Genomic DNA, 25189 nt, shown 5'->3' on the forward strand with positions numbered 1-25189 from the left:
TGGTGGTCAACTAAGGGCAATGGGTGGATTTGCTGCGCATTTAGCTTTCATACTCCATTCTATACTTTAGATTCTTGAGTGTAGGATGTGATGCCCGAGAGAAACGTCTCCCAGCAGCTAGCCCTCCTTCCCTGTCTCCGCGTGCGCCTTCCCTGTGATTTGAGTTTAAATGACATTAGATTTTCTGCAGTCGGGGAGCGACACAGCAAACCCCACGTTTTGTTTTGTTTCTTTCGCGCCAGTCTGCACTGCTCATTCCACCAGGGTACCCGTCTTTTACAAGAGACACCTTGTGTTTGGGGAATAAACTTTTCAGCTGCGTCAAGTATAAAACAAGTAAAATATGCTACAGCCTCATCTATGTTAAAATCAGTGATAAGATTTCATGATAAGTAAGTAGATGCCTTAAAATGATTCCATTCGGTGGAACCTAGTTTCCACCGGGGTGCGTGTGGAGGGCATTCATGTTGATGTATTAAATTTAACATTATAGGGAAGTGGTCACTTCCATAGGGATTTTTCGTTACATCATCAGCCTGGCTATGCCCACTGCAGGGCAAAGGCTTCTTCCATAATTCTCCAACTATCCCAGTCATATGCTAAATGTGGCCATGTTGTCCCTGCAAACTTTTTAATCTCATTCACCCACCTAACTTTCTGCCACCCTCCGCTACGCTTCCCTTCTCTTGGAATCCAGTCCATAACCCTTAATGACCATCGGTTATCTTCCCTCCTCATTACCTGGCCTGCCCATGCCCATTTCTTTTTTTTGATTTCAACGAAGATGCCATTAACTTGCGTTTGTTCCCTCACCCAATCTGCCTGTTTCTTATCCGTTAATCTCACACCCATCATTCTTCTTTCCATAGCTCGTTAAGTCGTCCTCAATTTAAGTTGAGCCCTTTTCGTAAGCCTCCAGATTTCTGCCCCATAGGTGAGTACTGGTAAGACACAGCTGTTATACACTTTTCTTTTGAGGGATAATGGCAACCTGCTGTTCATGATCTGAGAATGCCTGCCAAGCACAACCCAGCCCATTCTTATTCTTCTGATTATTTCAGTCTCATGATCCGGATCCGCGGTCACTAGCTGCCCTAAGTAGATGTATTCCCTTACGAATTCCAGTGCCTCGCTGCCTATCGTAAACTGCTGTTCTCTTGCGAGACTGTTAAACATTACTTTAGTTTCCTGCATATAAATTTTTAGACCCACCCTTCTGCTTCGGCTCTCCAGGTCAGTGAGCATGCATTTCAATTGGTCCCCTGAGTTACTAAGCAAGGCAATATCATCAGCGAATCGCAAGTTACTGAGGTATTCCTCATTAACACTTATACCCAGTTCGTCCCAATCCAGGTCTCTGAATCGTCATCATCATCATCAGCCTGGTTACGCCCACTGCAGGGCAAAGGCCTCTCCCATACTTCTCCAACTACCCCGGTCATGTACTAATTGTGGCCATGTTGTCCCTGCAAACTTCTTAATTTCATCCGCCCACCTAACTTTCTGCCGCCCTCTGCTACGCTTCCCTTCCTTTGGAATCCATTCCGTAACTCTTAATGACCATCGGTTATCTTCCCTCCTCATTACATGTCCTGCCCATGCCCATTTCTTTTTCTTGATTTCAACAAAGATATCATTAACTTGCGTTTGTTCCCTCACCCAATCAGCTCTTTTCTTATCCCTTAATGTTACACCTATCATTCTTCTTTCCATAGCTCATTGCGTCGTCCTCAATTTAAGTAGAACCCTTTTCGTAAGCCTCCAGGTTTCTGCCCCGTACGTGAGTACTGGTAAGATACAGCTGTTATAAACTTTTCTCTTAAGGGATAATGACAACCTGCTGTTCAAGATCTGAGAATGCCTGCCAAACACGCCCCAGCCCATTCTAATTATTCTGATTATTTCAGTCTCATGATCCAGATCCGCAGTCACTACCTGTCCTAAGTAGATGTATTCCCTTACCACTTCCAGTGCCTCACTACCTATCATAAACTGCTGTTCTCTTCCGAGACTGTTAAACATTACTTTAGTTTTCTGCAAATTAATTTTTAGACCCACCCTTCGGCTTTGCCTCTCCAGGTCAGTGAGCATGCATTGCAGCTGGTCCCCTGAGTTACTAAGCAAGGCAATATCATCAGCGAATCGCAAGTTACTAAGGTATTCTCCATCAACTCTTATCCCCAATTCTTCCCAATCCAGGTCTCTGAATACCTCCTGTAAACACGCTGTGAATAGCATTGGAGAGATCGTATCTCCCTGTCTGACGCCTTTCTTTATTGGGATTTTGTTGCTTTCTTTATGGAGGACTACAGTGGCTGTGGAGCCACTATAGATATCTTTCAGTATTTTTACATACGGCTCGTCTACACCCTGATTCCGCAATGCCTCCATGACTGCTGAGGTTTCGACTGAATCAAACGCTTTCTCGTAATCAATGAAAGCTATATATAATGGTTGGTTATATTCTGCACATTTCTCTATCACCTTATTGATAGTGTGAATATGGTCTATTGTTGAGTATCCCTTACAGAATCCTGCCTGGTCATTTGGTTGACAGAAGTCTAAGGTGTTGCTGATTCTATATGCGATTACTTTAGTAAATACTTTGCAGGCAACGGACAGTATGCTTATTGGTCTATAATTTTTCAAGTCATTGGCGTCCCCTTTCTTATGGATTAAGATTACGTTGGCGTTCTTCCAAGATTCCGGTATGCTCGAGGTCATGAGGCATTGCGTATACATGGTGGCCAGTTTCTCTAGAACAATGTGCCCACCATCCTTCAACAAATCTGCTGTTACCTGATCCTCCCCAGCTGCCTTCCCTCTTTGCATAGCTCCCAAGACTTTCTTTACTTCTTCCGGAGTTACTGGTGGGATGTCAAATTCCTCTAGACTATTCTCTCTCCCATTATTGTTGTGGGTTCCACTGGCACTGTATAAATCTCTACAGAACTCCTCCGCCATTTGAACTATCTCATCCACATTAGTAATGATATTGCTGGCTTTGTCTCTTAATGCATATATCTGATTCTTGCCTATACCTAGTTTCTTGTTCACTGCTTTTAGGCTTCCTCCGTTCCTGAGAGCATGATCAACCCTATCCATATTATACTTCTTTATGTCAGCTGACTGACGCTTGTTGATTAACTTGGAAAGTTCTGCCAGTTCTATCCTAGCTGTAGGGTTAGCGGCTTTTATACATTGGCGTTTCTTGATCAGATGTTTCGTCTCTTGCGATAGCTTACTGGTATCCTATCTTTTTATTCACGAGGCCAACGCGAAGGCTTGAGACTCGTGTTGTGCAGTGGGTTTTTCTTTTCGCTTTTGGCACCTGTTCCGGAGCGATGGCCGCGAAAAAACGCAAGAATTTGGATTTTTCAACAAAGGCGGGCATCATTCGACGGGTGGAGGCTGGCGAGAAAAAGTTGTCGGTCGCCGCGGCGTTCGGAATTCCTCGCAACACCCTGAGTATGATCCTCAAGAACAAAGCCGATGTTAAGCTGAAGGCAGTGCAGTCCAGTCGCCCTGGAGCGTGTCGTGGGCGCATCCCAACCTTTGACAAGGTCGCGAAAGGCCTCCCGGTTCAATACGCGTCCAATAAGAAAGCTTGGATGACACGCAATTTTTTCGTTGAGTGGCTACAGGCGTGGGATACCGAACTGAATAAGTGTGCCCGCAAAGCTTGTCTTCTTTTTGACAATTGTTCGGCACATCATGTCGTCTGCCCATTAAAGCAGATCACCCTGAAGTTTCTGCCGCCAAACACAACGGCAAAACTGCAGCCTCTTGACCAAGGCATTGCGAAAGCGTTTAAAGGGACACTAAAGGTTAATATTAAGTCAACGTGGACTTGAAATACCATCCCAGAAACCTCAAAACGCTTGTTTCCTGCGAAGAGGAGACTTATTTTAAGAGAAAATGCGTTCTGAAGCGTCCGTCCGCGTGCCTCAAGCGCAGTTCAAATCGCCTGCCCTCCGATCGAGGAGTGATGATGTCATGGTCTCATAGGGACGTTGTGCCGTTGGTTGTTCGTGCGACAAAACATTAGACCATGTTTCAAGAGTTTAACTTCATCGGGGCTTAGACTCTGGGATAAGTCTACTACATTGCTGCAGTGCTCTGGATGCCCGCCTGTAGCACTATCAGTGGAGCTATGTGTTGTAGAGGTAACATTAGTTTTCTTGGGTGAATCTGCAGCTCTAATACCTTTGTGCTGGTATTTATCTAGGAATTCTTCCTCCCTAGTTTGGATGAATTGTTCAAGTTCTCTTTTTTCCAATTCAGATAAATTTATGCTGTCGAGCTGATTAGTAATTATCGTAAGTTGTTCCTTGCAGTGTTCGAGAATATCAAGTAAAGAGAGTGATGCATTTGCTAGGTCAGCATTCCACTTCAATATTAGCCTGGATGGTAAAGAACCGAGGGCATATCTAACCTTATTTCTGAGACCTTTTGGGTTTTTCTTCTGTTTAATGCAGTTAGTGTAAGTTTTTAGGTGAAATCTGTAATTTGTTTGTTTGGCGGCGAGTTCGCAGGACTGCAGAAGAGGGCGAGATTTGTTGTTGCATGTGCTATCCGTAGTGCGTGGTCGTCATATCTGTTTGGTTTGGACAGAGCTCTGGGGCAAAACATATTCAGGTAGTGTCTCTTTACGATTATACAGACAACAATTATATCTACCACCTAAATTATTTTAAAACAACACTAGCAGAAAAGAACTATTCACAAGTTGCTCTCGACAGAGCCTATGATGTCGCATCAAGCTTGGAGAGAAAGTCGCAATTACGGTAGCTAAGAAACAGCCTACACCAGAATCTGACAGACCGCCAGCCTTTATAACAAAATATTCTAATGCACTCCCAAACATAAACAACATCCTATGAAAATAGCACCCAATATTATCAAGTAACGAGTGTCTGAGAAAAGCATTCCCGGATGTACCAAGGGTTACCTATCACTGTAACAGAAACTTTAAAGACATGTTAGTGCATGCAAAAGTCAGCCAACATCATTCCCCCATAATAAAAGCATGCTGTCGCCCCAGGTGCAAAACCTGCAGGCACCTTCAAAGTGACATTAATATTAAAAGCACTGCAAATAGTTATACACACGAAGTCAAAACTAGCCATACTTGTACAAGTTCGGATGCGATATATGCTTGAATGTTCCTTCTGTAAGAAACAATGTACCGGTGAAACTGGACAATCAAGGAACAACATATTAAACGGACATCGCGCGGGCACAGCTAAAAAGCTTCCCAAAGTCGTTGCCGAGCATTTCAACCAACCAGGTCATAACTTTGATGAACTTAAACTCTACACCTTACAGTCAAATTTCTGTTCTGAACGAGATAAAAAATACAGAGAATCATACCTTATCCATAAGTTCAAGACATTGCAACCAATAGGCATAAACATTTCAAAGGGAGCTTTAGAATCTATTCGCTATGCTAAAATTGAAGCTCTAGGCAGCAACACATTGTTTGGTTGCTTAGTGTTCTTCGTTTTATTTTATTTCATTCCTCTTTTCTTCCTTTTATTTATTTGTTTACTCAATTTCAGTACCCTTTATATATATATATATTTTTTTCACTTGTCGAAACGATGGCTTCCACTTTCACCTTGTTCTCGTTTTGTTCATCATTTTGAAAATGATTAAGAAAGTTGGATGCTGTGTGGCACTGGTATCAATCCTTATTACAATTTTACAATAGAACTTTTAAAGTACTGCCACTAGGTGAAATGTTGCAAATGCACAAGGAAAGTCAACACAGTGCTCATAGCATACCGTTTTGCTGGAAACTTTATGTTGGAACCATTTTCAAGAGATACATTCTGAACATGTGCTGTGTAATGTATTGGTGTTTCAGCTAACTGCTCGACAAATATTTTTCACAGTACAGAGACATGTAATACATACCACTTTCGATCTTGAGCACTTTGATTTCACTTTAAAAGCACTTCCCTGACATAGTTACTTCTGAACATTTCCCGCATGCATTTCATAATGAAATTCGAAGCCACAAACTGGCACTAAATAAGGGAGCAACATTTTATAGTAAATATTTTGCCAGCCATGGTCACCACATCTATACTTCCACACTGGCTCCTTGTTTGGAGTCAGCTGACCTAAAGGACACAATTTGCCAAACTATTCTATCGCAGCTGGATAAAATTTGCTTAGCAGTTGACCATAAGAAATAATTTGAATAACTTGAGCTGAAACAACATGGCTGCTATCACTACGTCAGCACAACTATAATCATCATCAGCCTATTTACGACCACTGCAGGAAGGAGGCTTTTCCCAGTGGTCACCAATTACTGCTGTCCTGCACTAGCTGACCACATCTCATGCCTGTAAATTTCCTAATTTCACCACCCCACCCAATTTTCCGCCGTCATCGTCTGCGCTTCCCTTCTTGTGGCACCCATTGTGACTAATGGTCCACTGGTTATCTGCCCTACGCATTACATAGCCTGCCCAGGTCCTTTCTTTCCTCCTCGTCACAACTACAATATTGCCTATTTTCATTTGCTCTCCTAGCCACACCGCTGGCTTCCAGTCTCTTAACGTTATGCCTAACATTTTTCGTTCCATTGCTTCTTGCGTGGTCCTTAAATTCTTGTCAAGCTTCTTCCTTAATTGGAAGCTTCTGCCCCACACATTAGTACCGGTAAACTACAATGATTGTACACTTTTCTCTTCAGGGATAGTGGTAAGCTGCCGGCCATGATTTGGTAATGCCTTCCGTGTGCACTCCTAACTATTTTTATTCTTCTATGAACTTTCTCCTCATGATCTATCAGCAGAAGGGTATGAAATGGAGCTAGTTGGTACTCTATCTTGCAGTGGAAACATCACAAGAACTGAGAACTACAGATCACTCGTGCTGTTCATGTCTTCGTCCTTGTTTCTCATGCTGTTTCAACAAGATTCCCTCGCATAATCACGGTTCACTACGAGCAACTGGCCTAGATTAACATGCTTTCGCACAGATTCTAGAGGCCGACTGCCAACCATGAAATCTAGTTTTCTTGTCAGGCCACTGAACACTACGTTTCTACTCCACATATTGATCTGCAATGCCCCACTCTAACACTTTGTCGGCTAAAGTTATCACCCCTTTGTTGCAAATGATCTTCATATTTGCTAAACAGGACAATGTCACCTGGAAACTTAAGGTTGTTGAAACACAGTTAAACCTCAATAAAACATAGTAGGTAAAATTGGTGATTTGCTTCATTGAATCGAAATTTCATTGTATTGAAATTCGGCCTTGTACGCAAATGAGTACCATTGCCAATTGATTGTTCTTACACGGAAAGGGGCTGCAGAATTTTCTGAATTATCGGGCAATCAAAAAAGAAAAACAAATTTGAATGAAAAAAACAATTCATTCTGATGAATTGGGAGTCAGCGATGAATGACACGGTTTCATGCCACGTCGACGATATCTTCACATAGACGGTAAAAATGAAGTGAAGCAAGCCATGCTTGCATGTGCACACCGCCTCCGCGGCTCATGGCATCGGCCATGCTGGGACGACGCTTTCGTGAAAAGCGCCAGCAGTGGGAAGCAAATGCTTTGTCTGGCTCTCGCTCCAATGGGTCACTGAAACTCAAGAATATGCAACCTTCAATACTAAATGCGTGGGAAGACAGCTTACATGATGCCACATCGTGATGCAATCACAAATCGCGACGCGTGCCAATAGTTGAATTACATGCAGTTGCTTGTGAATGCACCTCTGAAATCGTGCACTGCACGATAGAGGGCAGCCGCCAAGGCGGTGCTATGCCTGATACACTGTAGTGACGGTACTTGTATTAACAAGGCAAGCCGGGCGAGTTGGTGATTGAACATGTTCCTAGGGGTGGGCAACGCAACCCGGACGAAAGATAATCTGCACTTGTATTGTGTACTTCCTTCTGTCTTTCGTCTGGATGGCGCTGCCAACCCCTAGGAGCGGTGCTTGTACCAGACCAGATGCAGACCCTCTTGCTATCATGTTCCGTGGAAATTCCAAGTGCGATAAGATCCTACGGCACCCCGTGCGCCAAGTGCTGTGGGTGGGAGAGCAAGCGTGCGACAGTGATGTGAGAAGGATGGTGGCTCGATGCATGCCGTGTACCTGCCAGTTCCAAGTTTAGATTATCTGGTCCTTGCCTTACCACCTGCTTGCATCTTGGTTAGCTCAAATGGTACTAGAGCAGCTGCCTTATAAAGGCAACAGAGCAGTCCATACAAACTGAGCCTGTTAAAATTTTTCAACTGTGAAGCATTCTATCTGAGGAGTTTGCTCACACTTTTTTACATAGCTTAGGGCAGGTGAAACATTTACACTCACCTAGCAAGTGGACTTACACAAAGTTTAGCTGCTCATCCGAAGGGCAACAAGGTGCTGTGCCTTACCTCAGGCCAGTCGTCTAGACTGTCCTCTGCAAGTTCTGACAGATCATAGCCGGCACAGAAGCTGCCACCTGCAATACAGTGGAGCACTACTTGCAACGTTTCCACAGAACCATACTATTTATTTATTTGTTCATTCATTCACAATGCAGCAAATGTTGGCTCAAGCAGGAGTGGGTTAGTGTTCACAAATGAAAACAGCGAAAGATTCTATACAGTGAAAGAGGCTTGTGCCTAAGAATGAATTTAGTAATTCAAACACCGAAGCAGTAAACAGAACACAAAGTTCAAAGATTGTTAAGGGCTTAAATTTGCTTATATGCATTAGATAAGAAAATAACAAGGATTGTATGTTTTATGCTAAATACAACAGGGAGCAAATTGTAAAAAAAGGAAGATAATATTAAAGTGCTGAAAAATTGTTCAAGAGAGTTAGATATGTCATTTGTATTGAATATGTGTATGCTAAAGGAAGGAACATACAGAAAAAGCATTGGCCCGACATGATGTGGAAGATGACAATGGATAAAAGCAGGCTAGGAAAGTTTTTATCAAAGTTCTCTTTTGGCTATATTTTGACCTGAGTAGCTGAGCATGCTTCACTCACTTTAATTCCAAGACCCAGCAACTATAGGTTTTGCATTACTGAAGATTGATGAAGTAAAGCTTTAAAATAGAACTACAATTTCTGATATGAATATAACCACAAGCACAGCCATGCCTATACACTATTGTGCTGCTGCTCATTACGGACTCAAATTACGGATAAATTTTTAAAAGTACCGAACTTTACCAATGCACTTGCACCCGGTGTCTTCATTACGGAAACTCACTCTCAAGACAGTGAACAGGGCAGAAACATGTAGTCTGTAGAAGTCTGTGTCATTTTGTTCCACTATTATAGAGCTCCTTCCCCATGAGGAATGAACTACTCTTAAACCCAGGATGCTGATCACCATCAAGCTGCTTTCCTCCTTTCCTATGGGGGGAGCTCCGGGGCCCAAGCTCCCCCCGAAGTTTATCAGGGGGGGGGGCAGCGATGCTGAAGCACCCTCCCACCCGGGGTAATGGTAACTGTGGTAATGTGTCATTACCACAGTTCTGTTCCCCATATCATTTGAGGTATTGTTTGAGTTGCCTCTACCTTTTCACTTAACATATTATTGTGGCTAAAAACCTAGTGCATCATTGTTGCTGTGGACATTCAATTTCACTTTCAATTCATATTGCCCTAACACAGCAAGCTGGGCGAGTTGGTGACAGAACACATTCCTAGGAGCAGACACGGATAGCACGGATTTCATATTGCATGAATTTCAATTCAATTTATTTCTCGAAATCCTGATAATAGGAGGACAAGCACATTAGAAGCACCAGTAGTTTTCAAACATTTTCAGACTACACATGCAACAGCCACGTCACATCAGGGAGGAGCTTTGCGCCAATCTTCGTAGTCTTGCACGCATAATATGCAAACAGAAACTAAAATTTTGCAGCCGGATATCTCGGAACAAAGGCATGCTGCTAAGAATTCTGCTAAGTGGAGCTGTTCAGAATCATGACTGCCTCTAACTTTTCAATACAAACATGCCCGCTTACTGGAGTCAATAAAAAGGTAATTATCAAATTTTAGTTAATTGGCTGGCAAACAGTGATAATTATCATCTCACATTGTGTCCCCCTGGCCACATAATTGATTTGCATAGGTGAACTTCCCGTGCCTCCCAGTACCTAATCTTAAGAAAACCTTAAAACCTAATTTTGATCCGCCTGTCTGAGTACATACATACATACATACATGCATTTATATATATATATATATATATGCCCATATATGTATATATATATATGTATATGGGCAGGACATGTAATGAGGAGGGAAGATAACCGATGGTCATTAAGGGTTACGGACTGGATTCCAAGGGAAGGGAAGCGTAGCAGAGGGCGGCAGAAAGTTAGGTGGGCGGATGAGATTAAGAAGTTTGCAGGGACAACATGGCCACAATTAGTACATGACCTGGGCAGTTGGAGAAGTATGGGAGAGGCCTTTACCCTGCAGTGGGCGTAACCAGCCTGATGATATATATATTCTAAAGTAGATTGAAGACGAGTCTTACAAAATATACGCTGCTCTTTAATGGCGGGTCAGAAGAAGAGCATGAGTCGTACGCGCTTCGTCGTCTTCCATGGCGCCGGCCGTTGCGCGCGCCGTCCTGCGGTGCGGGAGCCCCACAGCATTGTGTCAATTGCCCCCCATGCGAAAAGCGACTGTCTCGGTCGCGTGAAAAAGTTCTTTCAGCGACGACAACAAATGGAGCTCCTCAGGTGCAGCAAAGCGTTCAGGTACACGCATAGTAGGGTTTCATGCGCACTACATGAACAACTTCAGCGCGAGGACGACGACGGGGCGAACCGGGGTCAGAACTGCAGGGGACGACTTCGTAGGTAACGTCACTGAGGCAGCGTGTAACGTTTTAGGGACCAAAATACCAGTGGAGCAACTTTTCCGAGAGTCCACGGCGACGGATGGCCGTCCAGACCCACACGAAAGCGCCGGTATTGTAATGGACGTCGCGTGGACCCTCATTGTACCGAAGGGTGTCGGCATGCTGCTGTCTCGTGTCTGCTGTCTCGGCATCGTATCTCTCCGGATACGATGCCGAGCAAGCTGGTCGGGCTATTATCAGCCAGAGGTAGCATGGCGTCAAGTGTGGACGTGACGTGACGGCCGTATACAAGCTGGAACGGTGTATACTGCGTAGTCTCCTGCACAGCAGTGTTATACGCGAAGGTCACGTAGGGTAAAATCTTGTCCCTCGTCTTGTGCTCTACATCGATATACATGGAGAGCATATCAGCCAGCGTTCTGTTCAGACATTCCGTTAATCCATTGGTCTGAGGGTGATACGCAGTGCTCTTGTGGTGAGAGCAATGCGTCAGCTGGAGAACGTCCTGCATAAGTTTGGCTTTAAATGCTGTACCGCGGTCGGTGATGACAACAGACGGTGCACCATGTCGTAGGACGATGTGGCGTACAAAGAACTTGGCCATTTCATACAAGTTTGCTTGCGGAATAGCTTCGGTTTCGGCGTACCGAGTTAAGTAGTCAGTAGCGACGACTATCCATTTGTTGTGCGAAGAGGTCACTGGGAATGGCCCAAGTAGATCCATTCCTATTTGTTGGAACGGTGCTTGAGGAGGGTCCACAGGGTGGAGGAAGCCAGCCGGTTTAACTGGTAGTTTCTTGCGGCGCTGACAATCGCGGCAGGTCTTCACGTACTGTTTCACAGAAGAATAAAGCCGGGGCCAGTAATACTTCTGCCGTATCTTTGCTAATGTTTTAGCGAATCCCCGGTGTCCTGCGCATGGCTCATCATGGCAGGCTTGCAAAATGTCTTGGTGCAGCGCCGACGGCACGACAAGGAGGTACGTATTGGGACTGCTTCTGCAGTTTTCCCTGTAAAGGACGTTGTTGTGCAAGCGGTACGATGATAAGCCGCGCACGAGCGAGCGGGGTAAAATACCTTCAACTCCATCGAGGTGCTCGATCAACGGCAGCAGCTCAGGGTCAGCGCACTGGTGCTCAGCCATCTTTATGGCGTCGATAACGCCGACCAATGGCAAGTCATGGTCTGGATCTGAGGACATCGTAGGGAGTGGTGCGCGTGACAAGCAGTCAGTGTCGCTGTGCTTCCTTCCAGATCGGTAGACAACTGTAATGTCGTACTCTTGTAACCTCAGGCTCCAACAGGCTAGTCTGCCTGAAGGATCCTTGAGGTTGGCAAGCCAGCACAGGGCGTGGTGATCGCTGACAGCCTTAAAGGGTCTACCGTACAAGTAGGGTCAGAATTTACTAATTGCCCACACCACCGCTCCAGATCAAAGGTCGATGAACGAAACGTATTTGGCACCGTGAAGACAATCAAGAGGGTCGCCGATTCGTGGTAAAGGATAAAAGTCCTTTTTAGTAATTCGATTGAGGTGGCGGTAATCAACGCAGAAACGCCACGTGCCATCTTCCTTTTTGGCGAGCATGACCGGCAACGCCCAAAGACTCGACGAGGGTTCAACAATGCCTCTGGTGAGAATCATGTTTACTTCCTGCTGAATAACTTGCCGCTTTGCCTTGGATACTCAATACGGTTGGCGGTGAATGGGAGCAGCATCACCAGTGTCTATCCAATGCTTAACAAGGGTCGTCTGACCAAGTGGTCGATTGTCAGTGTCAAATATGTCGCAGTAGGAAAGCAAAAGGCAATATAGGGCGGCTGCTTGGTCAGGTGCGAGGTCTGGAGCGATCATGGGAAGTAATGGGCCATCGAGGTTCAAGGCATCCTGCGGGTAATCAGGAGGATCTCGAGACGCGTTGGTTGCAAAAGCAGTGACGTGGTCTTCTGTCACTGATGGGAGCGTGGCCACCGCTATGCCTTCAGGTAACACTTGCTTCGTCAAGCCAAAATTGATAACAGGGAGACACATCCAATTAGCGGCAAGGGTTACAACGGAGTGTCGCACAGAGATGTCGCGCGCCAGGAGGACATCACGAATAGGTGTGATGACATAGTCACCATCAAGCACGGTTGCCATTTAGGCCAGTTCGACGAAGGTTAGCGCTTTTGGAGGTAAGCGAACAAATGCTGTAGTGCAGAGGGTGTTCAGTTGTTCGTCTGAAAGAAGAGGAAGCTCAAGGCACAGCGTACCGGTGGAACAGTCCATGAGGGCAGAACGCGTCGTCAGAAAGTCGAGCCAGAAGATCAGGTCATGAGGACAACTGGTCAGCATGGTGAACAGGACTGGAACTTGGTGGCCAGCAATTCTTATGCGGGCAGTGCACATACCCCTGGCAGCAACAGTGGCGCCATTGGCGACGTGTACGGCTCGAGTGATGGTTGGCGTAAGAACTTTGTTGAGGCGACGACATAGGTTAGCACTCATTATGGACACTTGGGCTCCAGTATCAATTAATGCCGTCAATGAAACACCATCTACGTCTACTTCGATTAGGTTCGTGTTGGTGAGGAGCATCAACGGAGGATTTGGACAGGACGAACGTGATGCAGTGCTATCTCCAAGAGCTGCATGGCCTAGTTTTCCATCCATCGATTTGGTGAGGAAAAGCGGCGAGGTTGGGGCGACGGGGAGCGACAGCGATCGCACAGTGGAGCGGCTGTCAGGGGCATCAGAACTAGGGTACAGGTGGCGAGGTGAATAACGGCGAGCGTCGGCGTACGGGCGAGGAGCAGGGAATTAGCTCCAGTATGGCGGTATCCAGGTGGTGAAGCAGTGGCAGGATACATGACCAACACAGTGGCAGCGGAAGCAGATCGGTTTGTCGTCTGGGGTTCGCCATTCAGCAGGATTGTGTGGTCTGGGAGTGAAATACTGGTCATTACAGGTTGTGAACATGGGAATGGGTGCCGAATCAGGTCGGGAGACAGAGCAGGTGGTAGGGATGCCAAGGTTCACAATTCCTTGCAATTTCTTGCAATTCACAGCACGAGCCCAGTTCGTTCTTCCTCCTCTTTTCTCGAGTGATGGTGTCCACACACCTCGTTCAAACAATCAAATACCACACGCGTGTAGCAATATGGTAGGGATTCGGAAAGCTGGTTGGGCTGTCCTTGGCTTCGTTATTCATTTCATCTGCTAAAAGTTTTATATGTCATAGCGTTTCATCCTATAAGCAAGTTGCATATGCATGGCTGCCCAATTCATTATTATTTTAGTGCAAGCACTGTATAATTGCATATTAATAATAATGTGCAAGGATAAGCTCATGCGCTTAGAGTTCATGCTAGTCACAGCGTATGTACGGCAGCCAAGTACTCTGTGTATCACATTTGAATCGCTCAGCAATGTACATGCTAGTAATGAAAAAAAAAAATTCAGTAAATTGACAACTGACGGTATCGCTGTTTTTTCAACTACCAGTAGTATCAATAGTACTACTGATATTATTATGGTAGTTTCAAAAAAGAAACTATTAATAGTATCGATATAGCTATCAATAGTATTACGATATTAGTTTACTAAAGTTAGCTATTGATTGTGCTGATGAGAGGCTGCTGTGGCTGGCTAGTGATATTACCAAATGGTCTGCGATAACCGAGAACTGTTTTTGCCTGTGGTTTCAAATCCAGGTACTGGTGAACAGTGTCACGTGACCTCATGTTGTCAGCATGGAAAGCTCTACAAAGTAAAACTGTGCTGCCGCAGTGCGCAGCGACATCTATTTGCAGCACTCAGTGACGTGTGCACTGTGGGGACACAGACTGCTATAATGGTTATCGCAGCCTGCATAGTGCATGCCTTGGGATTATTTTTTAAATTTATTTACAGCATACTGCAGACCCTAGATGGGTCCTGGCAGGAGGGACAAAATAAAAGACAACAACAATAACAACAACAAAAAGCAGGGGAAAAAATAGCAAGATATGCAGGGTAACGTCCCCAAGTTTATGTCGCAGTTTATTGTCTGGCGTACATCACGTGGTTTTGTACTACCAATGGCACTACAGTATCTATAGTTCGTTTTTGCCATCAACAGATCAACAGTGATTCAACTATTAATAGTATCAAGAATACTATCATTAGTTCTGCATCACTAATAGCTGCTTTCCGTGTAGAAGACTGGGCCTTCTACATTTTTTTCAGCTATTCTCCTGACATCATATGCTCAGAAATCAGCAGAGAGTGAACAGCTTTTTTTTCTTGTATGCTAGCCTCATCAAGAAGCTGTATCTCTCCATATAGGCTGCCCTCGATCCTCAATAGATTCACTTGTCTGAAAGCACTGTCATCCGCAATTTCGTCAATGCAAAGCCTGCTGTCACAGCCCTCACGGCCCACGAATTCCTTGAATGGCACTGTGAGTAATGGTCTCCAGATTGCACAGATCAGAATACTGCAGTTCAAGTTGTGAAACTTCAATTTCAATGTGCTCTGCAACATGCAGAAATAGATCTTAATTACAGCATCATTTTTCTTTCCTCAATAAACATTATTTGTTTTGCATTGATGTTTATTATTATGGACAGCTCGCTGTATTTCCAGTATTGATTGGGAGCTAAAGTGTACATAGTATTTGCCCTTTTAGCGTCAAGTTTTTTTCGAAGGGGACAATCTTCCAGCATTGCTGTTTTCTTCGGAAATTATAAAAGAAACACATCGGTTTAGTTTTGGCTGTACAGAAATGAATAAATTATAAGGATAATGATAATCGTTCACAGTTTGTCACAGCTAATAAGACTTCCTCTCATTTCTACAGTTGAATCAGGTGTGCCACAAGGCTCTGTGCTGGGACCTTTGCTTTTTCTCCTTTATATTAACGATTTACCTGATGGATTATGCTCATCAATTAATCTCTTTGCAGAAGACTGTGTCATATACCGCAAGATTAACAGTAACTCCGGTATAAGTCTTCTTCAGTCTGATATAAACCATGCTCTTGACTGGGCTAACACGTGGAACATGGAACTAAACACTAACAAATGTAAATATGTGCGTGTTTCTCGTCATAACACTAAACTGCCCTCATATCATCTTAATATTAATAACCTGAGATCTGTGTTTCGTTACAAATATCTAGGCGTATTTATTTGTTCTAATCTTTCTTGGAAGATTCATGTAGACCATATAACTAACAATGCTAACCACATGTTGGGCTACATGTGCTACAATATTTATCTTTGTTCTAGTTCTGTAAAACTACTTCTTTATAAATTGTTAGTTCGTACTAAGCTTGAATATGCTACATCTGTCTGGGACCCCAGTGAAGAGGCGCTCATCCATCAACTTGAATCTGTCCAGAACTGAGCGGCTCACTACATTCTTTCTAATTATCACTGCAACTCCAGCATCACTACTATGAAAGCAAGCTTATCATTACCCTTGCTATCACAACGTAGGAAAATATTCCGCCTTTGCCTGTTCCATAAGATATATTATGACAACCCAGTTCTTAAGGATAGATTCATCACCCTCGCTTGTTACGTTTCAGCTTGCATCGGCCATCGTCATAAGGTTGGTGTTCCTCCATGCCACACCAACCATTTTTTCAATTCATTCACTCCCAGTACGTCAGGCAAGTTGGAATCACCTTCCCCGATCTGTCATCAAAATATCTGATAATTCTAAGTTCAAAGCTGCCTTAACTAACCTGCTGTTGTCATAGACACAAAAGTTGTAGCATTGTCATCTTTTTATTCTTGCTTAGCCCATTTTTTTTTTTTTTCCTTTTTGATCCCACCAAACTTTGTTTTGTACGCCATATATTACTGTTTTCAGCGTCATTTCTTTCGTTTTCTTTCTTTGTTGATGAGGTCTCCTTTCTGCAGTGTTTCCTTTTTGTTTTTGTTGTTTTTTCCTTGTACTGTCCACTATTTATTGTTCATTTCCTTTATTGTATTGATGTAGCCTTTTCGTTTTCTTTTTCGTTTTATACGAATTTATGCTGTTTTTTTTTCCACTCTATCAAAAGTACCCACTCCCTTCTGTAATGCTTTCAGGCCCTGAGGGTAATGAAATAAATAAATAAATAAATAAATAAATAAATAAATAAATGCTCTTTATTTGTATGCATTTCTACCTGACAAAAGGAGTGTCATAAGAAACTTGGCAATGCCAGAAATGCGAAAATGTAATGGCATGTCAGTGGCGCTGAAAGGGGATAAGGAGTCATGACTGCACTTAAATACTGCAACCAAAAGCCATTCTAAGCCTAACAGCTCTAACTGAACAGACAAAGTCAAACAACTCAAGGGATCCACTGCTAAAGCAACATACCCATGACCACACACTTGGGATATCAGAGCAGCAAACACATCCGTAACATGGTTTTGTAGTGGTCCCTGTCAGCTTACTACACAGCAGAGTGAATATTAAATGGCCACATGTTCACATGTATTGTACTGCAAATGTCATTTTTTCAGATGTATATGACCTCATTGCTCTGTCCTGGGATGCAAAAGAATGCTTTGCTAAGCGAGTCAACCAAGAGACTTCGATTGAATTTAGTAGCTTCAAAATTAATTTAAAAGACAGGTGATGAAATCAACTTTTCATATCTGTTTGAATCGATAAAAAACTTGAATCATAGAGAGCTGAAGTAAACTGCAAACCATAAAAATCAACAGCCTTTTTAAAATGATGCAAATGTTAAGATTTATGCTATTCTTTTTAGAGACATTACTAATGAAAATGTGTGAGTGGACTAAATGACCTTCCCATCTCTAAAGACATTGTTATAAACTAGTACATAGATCGGAAGTTTAAGTAAAATGCCAATGTTCCTTCTAAAACCTTTATCGTGCCTATTTAACATTTAGGCATGAACTGTGCATCTAGGAACATCTTAGAGGCAATTCTATTATGCCTATAAATGCCTAGTGTCTCAATGTTGGTGCCTATATTGGATTTTCAGAGCCTAAAAATGTCTTCTTCCTTGCGTTGTCCTAGACTGGTTTTGTTTATGATGCTACAGCCCAATGAGGAACTTGGCTGAAGGCAGCCGATTATTGTTACAACAAACACCTTGCGGGCATCACGGTTGTTACTGGCAGCATGCAAGATCATCGCTGTGAGAAGGATTCAAAGTGCCCTACATGACAATACACTTGAACGTTACTGGTAGCATAAAAATATGCTCACTTTATGTTTTTAGCTTACATTATTGAGAAACTTGCGTGCTTGGGTGCAACTCAGACCTGGAATGTGGAGCTCATTTTGGAAGTTCAGGAAAGGTTTGTCACCATGCCCAATGGACCTGTTGCTCATCGAGTTAGTATGAAACTTCTGCCTCAGACAAAACACTCGGATTGTCAGTACTGAAAGAGGTGTCAGAGGATCTGACCAGTGCACAATCTACAATTCCAGAAGGCACTGGATCATAGAATATTCTCAAATACAAGTATGTGCCGCTAAATTCAGTGGTTATTGAGCATTTCTTTTCCGGATACAAATAAAACGTGGTGAAACAAGGCACAACATGAAACGTGAAAACCTTGAGATAGTGCTTATTTCTTAGTGCTTTCATAACTTATCTCATGGTGCTTTGTCACAATAGATTTCAGATGTCTTTTGTAACTTATGCAACTTGTGTCATTCCATTTTATTGAGAAAATCAACCAAATTTAACAATACGAGGTTTAGTGGACTGTGTTCCTTTGAAAATCACAATTTACCCTCAGGTGCATAGCAGAAGTCCTTTTTAATTGAGCCTGTACATGCCATAAGTACAGCATTTGGTGCATATATATCACTTAAGGGACAGCTTTAGTGCCTGTTATAGTAAAGCCATGTTAGTAAATATGCCTTAAGCAATACGAAAAATGCCACTCTTACCATGAGAAGACATTTGTTAGGCAAGAAAAGATGCAAAAGGAAAAGGCAGGTGTTGACGCCACCTTCTCACATCAGCTTGCTGTGAAGTTGCACATTTTGACTAATTTCAACGCAGTTCATTTTTTTAGCAGTAAAAATTAATTATATACTGCGTTCTTGAAGAGCCAAAGACTGAACTTACGAAGTATCAAGAGCTTTTATTGAACCACAATGTCCGATACCCAAAAAGACACTTTGCAATCCATGACGTCACACTGACGTAATGGCCCTAGGGTTTAGCCCAAAATTCAGAAACTAGGCTTTGATTGTCATTTTCTCTTCTATAAACAGCCTATTACAGAAAAATCAGTAACAGTGGAAGTCTTCAAGGATGCTTTATGAATCTAAACTAATTCAGTGTTTATCTTTAGCACCCCTTTAAAAGCTATTCAGTTAACTTCCAAAAAGCTTTCAGAATAAATTTTAGTCACTAGGCTTATGGTCTACTTGGTTTCCTGCTAGTTTACCTAGTCTGGAGTTAAACATCACATATCACCAACTTGGCTGCATGTCAGTTATATTGCAAAATTATTATTAGAAATATGTTTTTTCTTCAGGTTCTGACATCACTGATCTCTCACAACCTGGACGACCTTTGCATTTCAATGAAAACCGTCTCACCTACCTTTGCCATGAAGCACAGCCACATCAACGCTGTCATCACGATCGAACTCGTGGAACGCCTCCAGAAGTTGCTGCGCGGCTGCCACATTGATGCAGTTGCGCTTCTCGGGCCGATTCAGCCCCACGAGAAGGATGCGACCTTGCTTGTCACACACAACAGGGCAACCTGCATGCGAGATTGGCCAGTTTGTTTGTGCAGTGCATTCATTAAGCATCCTCAAATTCAAATCATTTGCTAAGTCATGAGGATGTATGTGAGCTGGCGAATGTAATAGAATACTGCACTCATGGCACTGTGACCAATAACAACAATGTTTTGTGCTGGCAGCCACGTCGGAAAATACGTGATGACCACTGTTCGAGTAATTAGTTCGCCTTTTACTGCATAACTTTTTCATTTATTAATACTAATAGCACTTCTGGTGATGTAGGCAACTGTAACAATCATCACACTGCAGTAGAAATTTTGTTTTGGCATTGCACACAATTTATTTTGCAATGAAACAGGTATGTTGCAAATTCGCAACGTACCACGGGGCATGAAAGTGTCCAGGGCTTGCGACCGAACTGAGCCGCTGTGCTACCTGCCAGGATCAGCCGCGCAATCATCTGCGGTGTTCGAGACTGCCGGAAAGCACATTCACAGCCGACGCTTTCGGGTAGTCTCGAAGGCAGATGATAGCACAGCTGATCCCGGCAGATGGTGCAGCGACGCAATTCGGTCGACGCTCGCAAGTTCTGGGCACTTTTGTCCCCAATGGCACATATGTGGCTAAATTTCTAGAAGAGTAGAAAATGTGGTTTCATATACAAATGCATCATCTTTTAGTGCGATCAAGGAGGAACCAATTCATCTTGCTTGTTGAACAAAGCTGGGCTCCTCACTTTGAGCACTATTAACTATTATGAGCATGTAACACTAGAAAACTTTTGTGACGGCTGCTTTCGACTTCAAGGTGCCCAGTTGCGCGAGGAAACACACGCTCATTTGTAAGTGTGATACAAAAGAAAGCAGCTATTCTTGCACTTTGAGCAAGGCTAGGCAGTGCCTCCTCTATTTTTCTGTGCCTGGGAAATGGAGCGGAGAACCAAGGAAACCGGCCGTCGGCTCTAGTACGGTTTTTCGCTGCTACGCGCCGCCACCGGAGTAGGATCGTCGTCGCTCACGGAAACACAGGGCGCGACTTTATTTGCAGCTGTTAAATGGTTGAACTTTCGACTGTATTTGTATTGTTTCAAGTACAACCAAGACTTTTGTAAACACAAACCCTGAAGCACTTGTCACTCTGGGCAACCAGCCTATTTTAGAGGCATGTGTCGTTCGTGGCTATGGCTGTTCGATGCGCTTGCGCGTCGTCTGCTGCGCCGATACGAGAGCGCGTGCCAGTTGAAATCCAATGCGTGGGAAAATGTTCTGTCGCCGTTATGTTCGCTTATATGAAAGTCGATATTTGAAAGCAGTGCTTGCCCCCATATCATGGGAACGCTTGGGCGCTGAAAGAGCCCCGGTGCGTCCTAACGTCTACTCGTGTAGCAGACTGCACGCAAGCCGGGAATTCATGCGCTAAATGGCATGTAATTTCGTGAGACTGCTCTACAGCAAAACGTGATGCCGCATTCCCTTCTTAAAGATTTTGAGAATTACATTTGTTGCCACCGCAAGGAAGCCACAGCTGGCATCAGAAAATGAGGAGCTGTGCCGTGTCATTTAGGAACTCAAAGCAGTTGAATCGTGACGGTGCAAAAACAAACAAAAACAGCGCGTTCTGCTGCGCGCTTCTGCAACACATGAAGCTCAGCAGAACCTGCATGCAGACATTACTCCGCAAATAGAGAGGTTCATGTTTTCAATATTGAGTTGCGAGCCATGGCTCACATTGATTTTACCATTTCAATGGTAGAAATAAAAGCATTTATTGCGGAAGGAAACTACCACATGTCCTTGAAGCGTATGCCACTCTCAGTTTCACGTGCTTTTGTGAGAGGGGCTTTCTTACAAAATGTTTAACTGCGTCATGCCTATCAGTAACATTGAAGGCGTAGTTGCAGAGGAGCGGCCTCAGGAAACGAACCGATATGAGGTTCATGAGCTTAAGACTGTGCTCGTTGCTGTCATTGCTCTTGCACTTTAGCAAGTTTGAAGAACAAAGAGCTGGGACGGCGCACTCCACTAAGGTAGTCAGTGGCTCCTGCAGGGCCCGGTCAGCAAGATCTCTTAAACAGTCCAGGACAAAGAGAAGTTGGTCCGACGGGTAGAGCAGCCCACCTCGATCTTGGCTCCGAGTGAGCTGAAAGAGCGGCTGGTTGCTCACCGGCTTCGTACACAAAGTAACACAGTTCTCGCAGTCAATATGCTCGCCTACAACCCTTGCAATGTAGCCCCCCGCATAGGCGGTAGCCGAAATCTGTAGCAATGACAGCTGCTGTGGCAAAATTGTGGTATTAAGTCTCTGCTCTCGCCAATCTTGCTCTCAAGAGCTGGGGCACTGCTTGCACAGTCGACGTCAGGAGAGGCACTGAAGCTGAAGCCGAAGTTGGTTGTGCAGAGGAAAGTGCATCATACAGTATGTGTCCCAACATTGCACCACATTCTTTGTGGGCAATATTGGAGGCTGCATTGGACGCAGCAATCCCGGTCTTCAGTAGCTTTTCGAGACCTGACAGTGCAGCCCGAACGTCCAACATGTTGTTGCACCCGGATGACATTCGCAAACTTCCAAAGAGCGATTCAATTGGATCGCTGTTGAATTTTCGAGTGAGCACAAAAGAAAACTTCTCTTCTGTCAACAGATATCTGATGCACGCCACTGTCGAATAGGTGGTTAACAGAATTGCTTCATACGTTTCGGCTGTGAGGAATTCATGGGCATGTCCAGATCTTTTCTTTAATGTCTCCAAGTACATAGGAAAAGTGACCTCAAGCCATTCAAGCCGCGGATTAGCACTGCCGTCAAATTGACGGCCATCCGAAAAATTGTGGCGTATGTGCTTCGTCGATGACATCGTGAAGCACGAACCACCGATAAACGTTCCTCATGAACGTAATTGTTGGGCCTGCGGCTGAAAATGACAGCGCACAAATGTGTTCAGCCTGATCCTTGAGATGTTCCAAGGCAGCGGTTACACTTGGAGACATGAGCTGGACAGCTCTTGCCACGTTCATCTTTTCTATGTTACTCGGATAAAAGTGCTTCCTGCTTAAAAACCGAACAGGCTTTACAGACAAGCCTTTCTGCAGTTCGTAGAGGCCTTTTATGTGTGAAGCAGAAATCTCACCTTTTGGGCCAAAGTCACGCGATAAAAACTGTGACCTCATGTTCTTCAGCATGTGGCACGGATGAAAGCTAATGAAAAGAATCCTGCTGCGGTCACAGGGGTGCTCAATCCAGTAGGTAAGCAGGCCATTTCCAAGCAGTTTCATGCAATTCACATTCACTTTATGATTGTCCGTGACAAGGCGAACAATCCTAAACCCACAAGCTTCCACTTCTTGCATGACGAAAATCAGCAACTTGTGGAGTTGGGGGCCCGTTAGCCCTTTTGTAAAATAGTAGTCAACTGGAATTTGAAACTTTGTTGTCAATCCACTGATGACAAAGCACAGGAGCGAATTGGCTAAGACAAGGTCACCGTTTTGCTCTTCCACCCCAGTGTATACTTGCCCAACAAAGCAGTCACGTTGCTTGTTGTATTGCAACTTCTGCTTTACCCTAATTTTGTCAACGATGAGCGAGCAGACCTTTGATTGCGGTTTGTCAAAGTTTTCGGCTTCACATATCAGCTGAGCTTCCACCAATTTGCTGAAGTCGGTCTCACCACTTGTAGTTCCAATATAGTTGGTTAGGGTCTTTCGGTCTGGAAGCTTCAAAAGCATCTTCCCTTGAATATGTTCGTAGGCTTTCGTTGATAAATGCCTCAGTACCACACAACGTCGAGTAGTTTCCTCAGACCAGGTAGGCCTTTTTTTCTTGTAATTGGTAATTTGGTTCACGAGAAACAATGCTGAAGGCTCTTTCTCTGCTGCTCTTTCTCTAATGTAGGAAACGTCTGCAGTCAAAGAATCCTCCTGCAGTTTCTTGAGCTTCTCTTTCTACTTGTCAATGGTCTGATGTAGTTCCAGTATATGGCTCCTCAGATCTCTTTCTTTTCTCTTCCATTTGGCCTTTTCGGTAGTGAGCAAAGCAGAGGCCGAATTGCTGTCGACCTGGACACTTTTGTCGCATGAGGCAGCCTGGTCAGCCCTGTGCACGCATTCATTCTGGCACTGTACACCACGATTGTATCTTGTTTCGCAGGTAGCGCTTGTAGTGTCCATCGGCTCCGATTCTTCAGCTTCGGGACCTGATGTTGCCAGCGTTGCACATGACAGCGGTCGCGAGGCAGCATGGCTACTGGTGCAATCATTCGTTGACTGTTTGTTCGCAGCACGGTCACGTTTAGTGATACTTGCCATGCTTCGTATTGTTGCCTTCGACTGCAAACGTGAAGGGTAGTCTGCAAAGACTGATGGAACTGCATCCTTCTTGACCCACCGTTTTTTTTTTCTTCTATGAAGTCTTCTGTTCTGAAATGGCGGCTGCATACTCTAGTGTAGTTTGAAGCTGTATTAGGCGACCAATTACCCCGCCTTATTACTGCAAGCCACCTCTCGTGTATACCAGCGGCAGCTGGTATTTGGTGGAATGACAGCCCGACAGTCTTTTTCTTTCCGTTCAATTTGCACAATGGTACGCAACAGTAAGACATACTGAGGCATGCAGAACACATGCTTGCAAAATCCTGAAAGAAGAACAATACGAATTCAAAGTTTCGCACCGTTAGCGCAGCCGGACAGGCTGCATGTGCAACACGTGCGTGCAAAAGCTAGAAAAAAAAAAAAACACGAATACTACGAAAAACGAATGCAAGTTTCGCACTGTCAGTGCAGCCAGACAGACTGCACTGTCAGCGCAGCCAGACAGACCCTCAGGCGAAAGCCTGAGAAAAATCGGAATGCAATCAAACGCGGATGCAAACACGAATTCGTCAGCTTCGCATGAGCTTCGTACTGCGTGCGGCCCGTCAGCGCCAGCTTACTATCCTACGCACACAGCGCCGCCACGGGCACCCGACGGCCTGGGGGAGCGTTCTCCCAGGCACTGAAAAAATAGAGGAGGCACTGGGCTAGGTTGAACACTTTTAGCGGTTACTCGTGCGGATTCTTTTCAACCGGAAAACAACTTGCACCACTGCCGCTTTGCCACCAAACCACCCAGTGCCGGTCAGGTAACAAAGATATTGACACGTGTACTTATCTTTATCGGGCGACCACGTTTCGCCGCTTAACAACTGTAATCGCACAGCGACGGACGCGCCTGCATGTATCCGACGTTTCTGGAAAGTTATTGATGCTTCTACCCGGCTGTCTGTTGTCGCCGAACCTTGTGTTATTTGATTTCATCGCGTAACGCGAATAGTGTAGAACCTTGTGGAAGGCACGCGGCTCCAAACGATTAGTCTGGAACATTCGACGACTGCTCTATAAAAGCCGACGCGCTTGACCCGCTGATCAGATTTTCGACGATCACCGACTGTGTTCGCCGCTTTCGTTGTGCTATAAGTGTAGCCTGTTTTGTGGGCACAGGTTCGCCCAATAAAATCTAGTTTTGCCTTTCACAGTATTGCCACTTTGTTCTTAACGTCACCACCACGTGACATCTGGTGGAGATGCTAGTGCGTTCATGTACCGAACGCCCCCGCAAAGCCGCGATCCAAGCCCGAAGCCCGAGGACAA

The 25189-nt window shown here is 44.4% G+C and overlaps 1 protein-coding gene across 5 annotated transcripts in view; it reads right to left on the reverse strand.

Moving 5' to 3' along the window:
- LOC126523684 (probable enoyl-CoA hydratase) overlaps positions 1-25189 on the reverse strand; it is a 92692-nt gene that overhangs the window by 58404 nt on the left and 9099 nt on the right. For 4 of the 5 annotated variants that reach the window (XM_055066841.2, XM_050172286.3, XM_050172287.3 and 1 more), the window contains exons 2-3: positions 19418-19582; positions 8416-8483 (exon numbers count right to left, since the gene is read on the reverse strand). In XM_055066841.2, coding sequence (XP_054922816.2) covers positions 8416-8483; positions 19418-19582 — 233 coding nt within the window. The remainder of the gene's footprint in view (positions 1-8415; positions 8484-19417; positions 19583-25189) is intronic. The other variant, XM_055066840.2, reaches the window with a different exon arrangement.

This window comes from Dermacentor andersoni, chromosome 6, assembly GCF_023375885.2.
Source record: "Dermacentor andersoni chromosome 6, qqDerAnde1_hic_scaffold, whole genome shotgun sequence".
Classification (NCBI taxonomy): domain Eukaryota; kingdom Metazoa; phylum Arthropoda; class Arachnida; order Ixodida; family Ixodidae; genus Dermacentor; species Dermacentor andersoni.